We start from the raw sequence: 13468 nt of genomic DNA on the forward strand, positions 1-13468 counted from the left end.
GGGGGGGGGGCGGGCGCCTGGGTGGGTCTCTTGATTCAGCACCTGACTCTTGATTTTGCCTCACATGATCCCAGAGTCATGGAATCAATCCCCATGTTGGGCTCTGTGCTGAGTTTGGAACTTGCTTAAGATTCTCTCTCTTTCCTCCTCAGCAACTCTCCTGAAAGGTCAAGCGCTCTTTCTCTCTCTCTCTCTCTCTCTCATTCTAAAATTAAAAAATAAAAAAAATTACATTAGAGATATGAAACTATATTTTCTTAATCTTTAGTTCCATTTATACTCGTTAGCTGGCATTTTCTGTAAAGCAGAGATCTCTGTTACATAGTTGGACTATTAGATTACCCTGAAAAAGTTTCCTTTAAATTGCCAGTGTTCAACGTAAGAAGCTGTGTAATAGCAGCCTCAGACGAGATGTTGGAATAGTGTAGGCATTTTTTTTAAATCCTGTGGTCACTGCAAATATGATTTCTTGAGTACTTCCTCTGCATCAGGCACTGTGTGAAAGGCTTTATGGAACCCAGTTCTTAGGACAATACACTGAGGTTTTAGAGATAGAAATGGCAATCTTGCATGGTAACATAATGTGTTAGAGTCACTCCTGTGAGAAGTAACAGAATTGGGATTTGAACCCAAATCAGTCTGAGTCTGAAATCCATGCTTGAATTCTTCTTTACATTTTTGTTGTATTTTACTTAAAAGCCAAATTGTATTTGTGATGCTGTTTGGAACGTTTCCCAGTTTACAACCAGTAGAAATGAAAATTATGCTTAATAATTTTCATGAGGTCTCTTACTCCTCCTTTTTTAATTTTGTTTTTAATATTTTAAACAGTGTGAAGAAAACACAAATCTTCAGGATACTACCCGCTACCTCAAACTTCCCTTTTCCAAGGGCATCCTCCTTGGAAATAATCATCAAGCCATGAAGGCCACAAAGGAGTCCTTTTGGATAACATCTTTTCTCTGTTCCACAAAGCTCACACAGAATGGTAATGTATAACGCTGTTGTATTTGAAAGCCCTTGTACTTAAGTACTCATGTGAATTTTGGTAGGCATATTTAATAAGCACCAATGTCATATTTAAGGACTTTGCACTAGAAAAATTGTCGATCCTTCTGTTTGTGATTTCCAGTAAGTTGGAAACATTTGTGACCCAGTGGTCTGTTAAACTCATATAATTTAAGAACCTCAAAATTAGCCCAGTATTGAAACCCAAGTGCACAACCCTTCAAAACCCAGCTGCTTGAAAGAAAAAAAGAAAGAGAGAGAGGGAGAGAGAAAGGGAGAAAGGAAGAAAGAGGCAGAGACCAAGAACACCACTACCTAAATCTCACTTGTTTTATAGCTCCATAAACAGTGCTAATTGCAGGCTTTGGAATAAAGGCTGGTTTTTTGTTTAATTAGATGGATATTGCTTTTCTATTCTCACATACTTTTTATGTCAGTGATTGTATAGCAAGTTATGATTAATAAAACAAGCTCTTCTCCTTGGAAAATTGTCATGAAAACATCATCTGTAATGAAGGAAGGAAATGAAACATTTCTGAGTTCGGCACGCTTGCCATGTAAGGCTTCTGGCTGGCATCCTGAATGCCATATTAATAAGTCAGATTCATTATGATGAGGAGAATTACTTCATAATCAGGTATTGAATCTCATAAAATGTTCCTGGGCCCAAACATTTATAAGTTCCCTTAATTCTTTCTTCGGTGTCGCAGAACAGCATGTGTGGTAGGAAGTGCATTTCTTCTCTTAGAGTACAGCCTCAGAAAAGCAACAGAATGTAGCACTATGATGCTGGCTTCTTTTAAGAGACTTCTCAACTTCTCTTGCAATGTTGCTATATTTGTTTAGGATTTTGGCAAATGATTCTTTCACATTTGTATTAGTTTTTGTTCCTCCTTTTCCAAAAATGTTTTTGGAGAAATGTTCTTAAAAAACAATGGCATGTTTTCAGTAAATTTAATGGAAGAGAGCTATCACCAAGTTAAGAAATGTCAAGATGTTACCCCTATTCTGTGATTAATGATTTTCCTTAAATAAAACCTCACAGACATAATTCTATAATGTTCATAAAGCATTCATCAAACCTCCGTTGATTTTTATGGTGACAGTCTACCCTATAGACATTATGAAGATAAGAAAATCAGCCCGCTATTGATTCCCTTAGACAGAAATTTTATCTATCCTATGTGGATTAGTTGTGTGTCTGTTATAGAGTCCGGGTTCACATTTAACTGATTGCCTCCGGTAAAATAATTTCAGTTTGTATTAGTTATCTCTTGTTCTTGTAACAATTACTGTAAATCTTTTGGCTTAAAACAACAAGAATATATCATTGAGTAATTCTGAAGGTCCGAAATCTGAAATCCTTTTCATTGGACTAAAATCAAGGTGTCAGCAGAACCGTACTTCTGGAAGCTCTAGGGGAGAATCCTTTTGCTTACAGTTTTTAGCTTTTAGGGGCCACCTGCATTCCTTGACTCAAGGCCCCTCCTCCATCTTCAGAACCAGCAGCATAGTATCTTTATGTCTTTCTGACTCTGACCATCTTCCCTCTGTTTAGGATCCTCATGATGTTCTAGTGACATTGGGCCCACTAGATATTCCAGGATAACTCCCTTAATTTAAGGCCTTTAACTTAATCACATCTGTGAAATCTCTTTTGTCATATAAGGTAAACATATTTATAGGTACCAGCTATTATAACATTGACATCTATGGGGCCATTATTTGGCCAACCACACAGATAATCCTAACAGTAGCTTATCTGCCATCAAAATATTTGGCAGTCAATTGGATCAAGTCAGTTGGATAAACATCTGACTTTGGCTCAGGTCATAATGTCATGGTTCATGAGTTCGAGCCCCACATCAGGCTCTGTGCTGACAGCTCAGAGCCTGGAGCCTGCTTCGGATTCTGTGTCTTCCTCTCTCTCTGCTCCTCCCCTGCTCACATCCTGTCTTTGTCTCTCTCTTTCAAAAGTGAATAAACATTAAAAAATTTTTTTTAAATACATATTTGGCCCTGCAGACTTAATTTGTTCTTGTTCGCCACTTTAGGATGTTAGACAGAATTGTGAACATAAGACAGAACCAAATCCTAAAAATTAGAAGTTGCTACTTTGTAAAAGCAGACAACATCTTCAAGTAGATATGGACAAATAAAGCTATCCACAAAATCATTATATTAAACATCTCATATGGAAGGCAATGCTTGGCTCATTTTTGGACGCTAATAAGTGCTTAATTGTCATTTGACTTTGATTAACCTTGTCAGTGTAACACAGCTCAGAATGAAGCAGGAAATAAATACTGTATTTCAAATAGATGGGAAGGAGGAAGGAAGTTAGTTGATCTTGCTGCAATTTACATGCTGGGCACACATTTCTGTGTAGAAATAATCCAGTTCCAAATTGGAATTAAATTGCTTTGTATTCATTTTACTCAAATTGGAAAATATACAAATCTCATTTCCATTACAATTGGCCATTTAGCAAGTGATACAGTTTCTAGCAACAGTCTCCTATAGCAGATTTGCATTTCAAGATCCCTGACGTGTGTCTGTCGGCACGTGCTCTGTGCTCTGTACTCCAGTGTAGTTCACGGACAACATACCAAGGCCGGAGCACCCTGCCGGACATCTGTGACTGCCAGATCAAGCAGATGTTTTAAGATTCTTAAAAGTAGGGGTCAGGGAAGAAATTATTTTACTTCTTTATCTTCCTTTAGCTGCTTAAAAAAAAAAGTTTAAAAATAAAAACAGTGCTTAAATTTAGCCTAACAGCTGTACAGTTGCTGACTTCCCCACATCTCCTTCTCCCCTAAATAATGTGTAGTTCATTCACTCTTTTCCTGAGAGTGTGATAAAAAAAAAATTAGGAGGTATGTCATCTACCGATTTTCTAGCTCTTGGTAGAATACGCATACAGTATACTTTTTTTTTTTTAATGTTTATTATTGAGAGACAGAGACAGACCATGAGCATGAGAGGGGCAGAGAGAGAGGGAGACACAGATTCCGAAGCAGGCTCCAGGCTCTGAGCTGTCAGCATAGAGCCCGATGCAGAACTTGAACTCACAAACTGGGAGATCATGACCCAAGCCAAAGTCGGACACCCAACTGACTGAGCCACCCAGTTGCCCCATGCACACAGTATACTCTTAAATACTTACTGAATAGAATGTTTAAAATACACATTTTCAGGGGTGCCTGGGTGGCTTAGTCGGTTAAGCATCCGACTTTCGCTTAGGTCATGATCTCACGGTTCGTGGGTTCGAGCCCCGCATCGGGCTCTGTGCTGACTGCCAGCTCGGAGCCTGGAGCCTGTTTCAGTCTGTGACTCCCTCTCTCTCTGACCCTCCCCTGCTCGCACTGCCTCTCTCTCTCTCCTAGAAATAAATAAAACATTAAAAAAAAAATACACATTTTCAGTAGTAGGCCATAGTTCCTAATTTGAACTAACAAATCTTCAGATAGCTAAAATAGAAACCTAAGAGAACAATTTTGACTTAATTCTAAGCAGTTTGCACACGTGATTAATTATATCCAAATGAACATACTGTTATAATCTCTCTTCTATTAAGAGCAGTCTAGAGAGTCCTCAGCTTTCTTGCAGGACAGGTGACTAGCCCCATCCCAGTGTGACTGTCTGGACCACTGTCATCTGTTCTCCACCTCTGCTGATGACAGTGCTGTTCCTGATATCCCACAGCTGAGATGTGTCTCTCTGGCCTGCAGAGCCATCTTCTTCCTCTGCACATACTCCAATCCTCAACACTGGACCATGCCTTGGACTCCCCTGCAAAAGCTTAGCTCTGAGGGGCAGGCAAGAGAGCAGGGAGCCAGACAGAGTAAGAGGTATAATGGAGGTTGAGTGGGAAGTGAGGAGTGAGGTGCAAGGAAAATGCACTGGGGAGCTGCAAGAGAAGATGCCCGGGATAGAAGGCATCCTGCAGTTAGATGCAGAAAGTAGGAAGTAAGTGGGAGGGGGGCAGCCAATAGGCAAGAGAAGAATGCACCTGCTACGTCTGCCATGGCGGGTCTCACTCCACTGGACTATCTACTATTCTAATATAACCCATCATTTTTTAAAAGGCTCCCAATCATACCTCCAGGATGTGTGAGTTGGACATGAATATTAAACATTTTCAGGTTTTTCCATTATGAAAATACCATAAATTTCTTTTTCAAAGTCATTATTTTAAAAATTCCCTCATTTTTCTAATTTGGAACCTCCCCTGCTTTTTGTAGATAAACATTTCCATTTAGTACTAAATTTCTCACTATCAGTTCCTTTGTGAAGTTCTTCTCTTGAATCTGGCTCTGGTGAAGGTTGCATCTCTCTCCTCTTAAGATTCGTACACTTTTTCTCGTCTCTTTTGACCACATCACATTTTCGTTTTCATCACAACTGCTTCTTCCTTGATTTCTTGTCTATGTGTGTGTCCTTTTGGTTTTTGTGTCCATGTTGGTCATTTTTGTCTCTCAGCAAGTCCCATTTAGGTTTCTCTTGAAACAAATGCTTTCCAGTGGATTCTCACTGTGAAGCCTGGAAAACCCCTGCCGGCTGTTTTTTTGGCTGTCTTCCTCTCGCAGCCCCACTGAGCCCTGGGAAGCCAGCCCTGCTGGGTTCTTGTGCCTTTTGAGCTTCCTGCATACACCAGCCTTGTCAGTTCTTACTGCTTTCATTGGCTTCCAGACACCACTGTCTCCTGCTCCCTCTAGAGACTAGTGAGGCTGGACACCATGTTCAGGAACCTTTCTAACATCTGCCCAGGAATGGTGAGGGAAGAATTTTTACCCTCAACAGGTAAAAAGGTTCTCAGAGGACCCTGCTAGACTCACACCAATGTGTTGTCAGTTTAGGAAGGGGTGGAAAGAAGCTGGTCCTTCCCTAGCCCAGAATCTGCGATGGAAGATGACCATGGAGTCCAGAACTGGCCCCCTCAGTTCCATGGGCTCACTAGATGATCTGACAGTTGACTAGACCTGTCTGTATTGTGCAGGGGACCTTCTAGTTCGGCCAGGTTTGGGTCACATTTGCTAAGAAGATCTTTATTGCCAGTTAGAATTGGTTGCTAGGGAGAGTACTATGTATTGGGGGCATACATATGAAGAAAGCAGATTCCTAACCCTCAAGAAACTCCCATTTTAATGGGATGAACCAGGAAATGATTCAACAAATATTTATCAACTGCTTGTTGTACACCTGCTCTGTACTGGGTGCTGGTATACCATAGGGCCAAACTCGACATTTTTTTTTCTTAGAGTTTACAGTCTCATGGTGGCAAAGACAAACAATTACAATAAAGAGGTCAGTGCCACTCTGAGGTGAGGGACAGTTAGCTCAGTCTAGAGGGTTCAGGAAAGACTTCTTGGATGAAGCAACAGCTGATCTGGGAACTGAAGGTTGAGTAGGAGTTTGTAAGTCAAGAGCATTGGGAAGAGATAAATAATTAGAATACGCTGTAGTAAATGCCGTCTTAGAGAGTTAGTCAGAGTCTAGGGGTGGGGACGGGACCTGAAGCTTGGGTGACCAACAGGCGTGGGCAACATGTTTAAGAATCTAGCTTGTACTGGTGGAAAACTTTCATGTGAGAGATTGTTCTCTGCCAAGGCAACTAACCTTCCTTTTCTGTTTGGAAAGGTGATATGCTTGATCTCTTGAAATGGAGAACTCACCCAGACAAGATCACAGGCTGTCTCTCTAAATTAAAAGAAATCGATGGCTCAGAGATTGTAAAGGTATATGCTATTTTGTTAGCCCTGTCTTGGAAATTCACGGAATCAGGACTATTTGGAGGGGAAAGACAGATGATTTTTTATGTATTAATTTGCTTCTTTATCTAACAGTTTCTGCAAGATACACTGGATACCTTATTTGGAATTTTAGATGAAAATTCCCAAAAATACGGGTCTAAAGTGTTTGATTCTTTGGTGAGTTTAAATTCTCTTTAATAGTATCTTAACAATTTTGTCTCTCATTCCTGACTTTCATAAGGCTGTTTTTGAAATGTGTACTCAATAGTTTCAGAGTCACTTAAAAAGAACACACACACATATATATACACATATATACATATATATACACACATATATGTGATGATTTGCCTTCAGTTTTATAAAGCTCCATTTTCTTTTTAGGTTCACATAATCAATTTGTTGCAAGACAGCAAATTTCATCATTTTAAACCTGTAATGGACACTTACATTGAGAGTCACTTTGCTGGGGCACTTGCATACAGGTAAGGCCTTTATCTTGTAATTGGTTTAGAAGCAGTTCCTTTTGAGCTTTTCTAGGCAGAACCATCAGTATAAGAAAATTTAAAAGGAAGCGTAAGAAGAAATGAAGCCCAACAACTAAAGTATCTCTTGAGTCCGTATCTTCCTTTCTCACACATCTTTTTTTAATGGCTGTGACTTACTCTGATTAAAAGAAACAAACAAAACTTTCTGAATTAGATTTCTAAAACCTAGAATATAAAGTGTTTTTCTTCTTGCCTCTATTTCACTTGATACTCTTTGGTCCAAAATGTGTGGTTATCTCAGCTTAGCTGCCAGAAGCCCATTTAATCACCACATGCCTCGTCAATTCTGGAAGACTGTAAGAAAGAAATGTGAAGGGAACACAGCCTTCGCCATCATATTTTTTTAAACTCATTCATTCATTCATTCATTCATCTGTTATATTTACTGAGTGCCTACTGCATGCCTAATGCATGCTGATTAATGTGAAGACTTGGTTCTTTGCCACAAGCAGTCCAGCCATGGACTCTACCATCTGATATCAGTCACCATTTTAATTGCTCTTCTTTTCCTATCAGCTAAAATTATGCAGGCAAGTCTAAAGTGAATGAATAATGACAAGCTGGAGCTCATACCTGCCTCCATGCAACCTCACTAATAATTGCCAGAAGGCAACAGCTTCTCTCTGTGCTATGTATAACATCTTCCTGGCCTTTCGCCCTATTTAAGCACAGCTCTGGAATGTTCCTGAAAGTTCCTTCTCCCGTTCTAACATTGTCATTGCTATTCTGCCCATGTTTTTACCTTACTCTACCTTAAGCACCTATAGCCGTGCAACATGTACAATCATGTATTCCCAGCTGTGTGTTAAAAAAGATTGAAACGTGTTTGTCTTTGCCCCCATCATGTGATATATAAAAGATAATAAGTAATCAAATAAGCATTTGATCCTTTTATCTTGGGTACTCCCTATCAGGGCATTTGAAGATTTACGCCTCCAGCGTTTAAATGAAGGAAATTTTTATTGAAGACTTGACCCTCTGTCAACAGGATTTTTATTGACAGTGAATGAACTATCAGGGACAGTTAGAAATATCAGTCTGGCTCCACCTTTTGGCCTAAAATGCAGGGCCCTAGTAAGCGGGGTTACCACTGACGACTGAAATTAGCATTGGAAGCTAGAGAGGGAGGGTGTAATTTCTAACACTGGATATTGGCCAGGAGAAAAGGATAGTCATTCCTAACAAGACGGATGATGCCTGTGGAATCTTCCTGGGCTGTGGACAGTCAGAAACTCACTGATGTGTTACCTTCAAAATAACACTCCTGGCAGCACCTGCCTGGTGGCGCATCCAGGTATTCTTCTCCGACTGAGAGAAAAGAGAAGTCTTTAAAATGTGCTGTTTTCCAGAAACCAAGAGCTGAGCAATGTTAAAGGTAGCAAGATTGCAGTCTTGAGAATTGTTTTTTTTAATTCAATTTTTGTTCCTTAAGAAAAAAAACGTGGCTTTTTTTGAAATTCTCTTACAAAGGCACACTGATGGGAAGTTTTGTTTGGGGTCAGAGAATTGGCTTGATAAATCCATAAGAATGTGACTCTCTCAAAGGTCAGAGAATTGGCTTGATAAATCCATAAGAATGTGACTCGAAGTAGGGAGATGTTGCCTTATCCTTCCCCGCACTGTCTCTTTTTTAATGTTTATTTATTTTTGAGGCAGAGTGCAGCACAGAGCTGTCAACACAGAGCCCGATGCAGGGCTCAAACCCACGAACCATGAGATCATGACCTGAGCCAATGTTAGACATTAACCTGACTGAGCCACCTTCCCATACTCCCTTTTGCCTCCAACTAAATACTTCCTCCACCTGTCCACATGGTCACGGTCATAATGCTTGAACATTAGCACCTGTTCAAGATTGACCATGACAGCCTACTTCAAGGCACTTTCTTGGCCAGAGTCCTTTTCTCTGATACTTGTATTTACCCATTGGGAAGCCCTGCCAGAAACAGCGGGGTCAATATGATATGTCCATATTGAGGGAATCTCAGTGGGAGAAAGTGTTTCTCTTCAGTTTCCAAAAGGGGTAGTGATGTTGATGTACAGATTCCTATTAAGCAGTTCCACAGAGAAATATGAGAAGTGAAGGGAAAAGAAGCCTCCTTGTGATAAAAATGTTTGATTTGTTGGCTTTTAACTGAGAACTAGACCAATTCTACCTTCTGTATATTTCTCCCTGTATTTTAGAGATCTCATCAAAGTTCTCAAGTGGTATGTGGACAGGATAACAGAAGCAGAACGACAAGAGCACATCCAGGAGGTGTTGAAGGTAATGACGTGCTGTCGATAACAGATAATGTAGTCTACCAGAGCTGTTGCATCATGATGCTTCAACTAATTGGTTTCTTCTACACAGACAGTAATTGGTGATGATATATTACCAGCATTCCAATTCAAGTATCTTAATCAATTTATGCTCCTCCAGAGCTGATGAAATTTGAAAGAAACTTTGCCAGACTCGCCCACGGAACCTGCCTGGGATTGAATTCTGAGCTCCAGGATATTTGGAGTGAAGTCTAGGAGTGGCAGGAGGGAGGTTTTATGAGAGAAGACCACAGAAGGGCAGTTAAGCTTGAAATTCCTGGCTCTTGCTTCCAACACCCTGACGGAGCCCTTTGAGAACCATTTGTCTTAAATTTTGAAAGAGAGTAGGGTAGCTTAGCAGGGATCACAGTGAGGAAACCTGAGGTTTTACTGGGTCTCATGGCTTAATGCTGCCCACATCTCTGGGCCTTTTTGCTCAGTTGTAAATGGAGATGCTAATACTTTACTTGCAAACATGTCCATAAAGAATCTAGATTCTTTTTTTTTTCTATTTTTTAAATGTTTATTTTGGAGAGAGAGACAGAGTGCAAGCAGGAGAGGGGCAGAGAGAGAAGGAGACACAAAATTCTTAGCTGGTTCCAGGCTCTGAGCTGTTAGCACAGAGCCTGATGTGGGGCTCAAACCCATGAACCATGAGATCATGACCTGAACTGAAGTCAGACACTCAACAGACTGAGCCACCCAGGCACCCCAAGAATACACATTCTGAAAGGGATTGTTCAGTAGCTGATCTGAGAGTCCTCTGATCCCCTATTTGCTGAGTGCCACTCTATTTGATGCAGTAGGAAAAAAGTAGACAGGTATACATTTTGAAAAACAAGTATTTTACTAATTATAAATTAGTCATCTTGGTGTGATTGAAGGTAAAACGCTAAGTAACAAGAGTACCTGCTAGCAAAGCACAATAATTTTTCAGAAATAGACCAGCATCTCTCTGTTAACTAAATTAAAAAACTATCTGAGGATCAAAAGTATTTAAGGTTCATACCTCTTGAGAATGACATAGAATTTTAAGATTACCTATATGTTTTCTCTCACTAGCATCAGCAAAAAAAGGAGGGGCTCTTCTCCTCCTTTGGAACACAAGTAAATAGTGTTCCAAACTCTCATGGGGTCTTAGTGTTTAAATCAATAATTGAAAAATCTAATGTTGTCCCATAGTTTTTATGTCGTGTCATTGTTAATAACTCTTGGTTTCCTTTGAAACTAACTTTTAAAACATTTCATTTTAAGGCACAAGAATATATCTTTAAGTATATAGTCCAATCTCGAAGGCTATTTTCCCTCGCCACCGGTGGACAAAACGAAGAGGAATTTCGCTGCTGCATTCAGGAGCTGCTTATGTCCGTCCGTTTCTTTCTTTCTCAAGAGAGCAAAGGGTCAGGAGCATTATCTCAGTCACAGGTAATTTTTTTTTTTTAATCTCTGCTGAATAGAACAAAAATGGGTCCAGTTGATTTGTTTTTACATAGCAGCGTAGGTGAATCCATAGCTCCCGTTCCTCTTTGTAGCGTCAGCAACTTTGCACACTTTTAGAGTCCCTTCCTTCCGAGCCCCCACACAGCAGAAGTTAGGTCCCCTTTCCCCTACCCTTTCTCACCCTTCCTGGGGCTGCTGTTGGTCTACAGCAGCCTGGGTTCAGTAGACACACTGTCACCATAGGCCTTGGGGAAGGAAGTTCACTGAAGCCGATCTGGTTCTGTTGTTTACGCCAAGCCTTGCACTGCGTTTTAATCTGTCAACTTGAGACTCATTATATCAGACTTGGCTAAACTGCATGTTGTTTTGTTTTATTTAACTTGACCCTAATTGTCCTGGGACTGATCTTATATGACTGATGCTGAGTGGCTGTTGCCAAATGCTATTACCTGGAGTAGCTCTACGTGTTTTGTTTAAGAACAGAATTTATCCACTTTCCGAATGGCATGGCCTTGAATATGTTCTCAGTGATCATTCTCAATATCTTACTCTACATTTTCTTAATCCTTCTTGTGCACTTTTAGTTCTAATGACTTGAGTAAAAACTTGTCAGATGGAGAAGCAGCCTCTTTGCTGCCATCCCCTGGAGACTGAAAATTTATAATCATTGAGAACTGGGACATAAAGTGGGAGATTAGAAGATCCCTTTGACTATTCTTATAAGTTGGTGCCATTTGACATTTGAAAAGCTTTACCTGTAATGGCAAAACACCAGAATGTACCGATCCCTTGGTAGTAGGACTGTGCTTTTTCTGACTTTTGGGAGACTATTCTTGTTAATCTCTTCTTTGCACTAATGGACTGGTCTTACATCTTGGCAAGGATACAATTCAGCCTCTTTTCATGATATTTTGACCTGTGGTGCCAAAGGTACAATCACTGTGCTTCCAGAACTTGCCACATCCCTCAAAAGTCCAAGAGCCCACTAGCCACCCACCCTCCTTTCAGCAGTTGATATTTGGAAAGGATAATTCAACAAGCTAATCATTTATTCCTTTAGATCAAAGTTCTTAGAAGCTTACTACTTTTATAAAAGCTGAATTTGAGACTATTTGCCTTAAACCTTTACCATTTTCAGGGACAAAACTTACCTAATTCACATCTGAGAAAATATTCTCTTACTTTTAAAAATAATCTTAAGTCGCAGTTTCTCAATATGATGCCTTCCAAGGGACTCAAGAGGTTTATTCCTTCTCTAATGTTAGAGAAATACTCTTTTTCCTTAGTTATGTTTCCGCTACATCCTGGTGGTCACCCCAAGATGACGTTGGCCACTGTGGAGCAACACGGTGGAGAGTGGGGTTCCCTTTGTCTCTTTAACACATTGACCTAACTGCTCTTGATTTTCCAAGTTCTGTCCCCAGTCAAGACAACGAAGCAACTTTAGTACCTCCATAGAACCATGTTTGATTTTTTTTTTTTGCTCTTAGTTTTTTATTGACATGATATATAAGATGTATGTAAAGTTTCTGAATATCTTAATAAATCACTGAAGTCATTTATTTTGTGTACAATCCTTTACTTGTAAATTTTTTCCCTTAGTTTATTGTCTAGTTGGTTTCCATATAACACTCAGTGCTCATTCCCACAAGTGCCCTCCTCCATGCCCATCTCCCCCCTTCCCCTCTCCTCCAATTCTAACAGCCCTCAGTTTGTTCTCAGCATTCAAGAGTCTCTCATGGTTTGCCTCCCTTCCTCTCCCCAACTATTTTTCCCCTTTTTCTCCCCCATGGTCCACCACTAAGTTCCTCCTAATCCACCTATACGTGCAAACATATGGTATCTGTCCTTCTCTGCCTGACTTATTTCACTCAGCATAACACCCTCAAATTCCATCCACATTGCTATACATGACCAGATTTCATTCTTTCTCATTGCCATGTAGTATTCCATTGTATAGATAAACTGCATCTTCTTGATCCATTCGTCACTTGATGGATGCTTAGGATCTTTCCATGTTTTGGCTGTTGTTGAAAGTGCTGCTATGTACATTGGGGTACATGTGCCCCTATGCATCAGCANGATTCCCTTGCCTTTAAGGATGTGTCAAGTAAGAAATTGCTGCGGTAGAAGTCAAGGAAGTTGTTTGCTGCTTTCTCCTCTAGGATTCTGATGGTTTCCTGTCTCACGTTCAAGTCCTTTATCCATTTTGAGTTTATTTTTTGGTATAGTGTGAGAAAATGACCTAGTTTCATTCTTCTGCATGGTGCTGTCCACTTCTGCCAGCACCATCTGTTAAAGAGGCTGTCTTTTTTCCATTGGATATTCTTTCCTGCTTTGTCAAAGATTAGTTGGCCATACATTTGTGGGTTCAATTCTGAGTTCTCTATTCTATTCCATTGGTCTATGTGTCTGTTT

At 40.1% G+C, this 13468-nt stretch overlaps 1 protein-coding gene across 1 annotated transcript in view; it reads left to right on the forward strand.

Moving 5' to 3' along the window:
* The window catches only part of DOCK4 (dedicator of cytokinesis 4), a 429867-nt gene that overhangs the window by 288454 nt on the left and 127945 nt on the right, over positions 1-13468 (forward strand). Inside the window, 6 exon segments of the mRNA XM_077775067.1 lie at positions 832-988; positions 6649-6746; positions 6855-6938; positions 7146-7246; positions 9494-9575; positions 10865-11035. Of these exon segments, the coding sequence (XP_077631193.1) occupies positions 832-988; positions 6649-6746; positions 6855-6938; positions 7146-7246; positions 9494-9575; positions 10865-11035 (693 nt within the window).

Source organism: Crocuta crocuta, unplaced genomic scaffold (assembly GCF_008692635.1).
Source record: "Crocuta crocuta isolate KB4526 unplaced genomic scaffold, BGI_CrCroc_1.0 scaffold47, whole genome shotgun sequence".
NCBI classification, from domain to species: domain Eukaryota; kingdom Metazoa; phylum Chordata; class Mammalia; order Carnivora; family Hyaenidae; genus Crocuta; species Crocuta crocuta.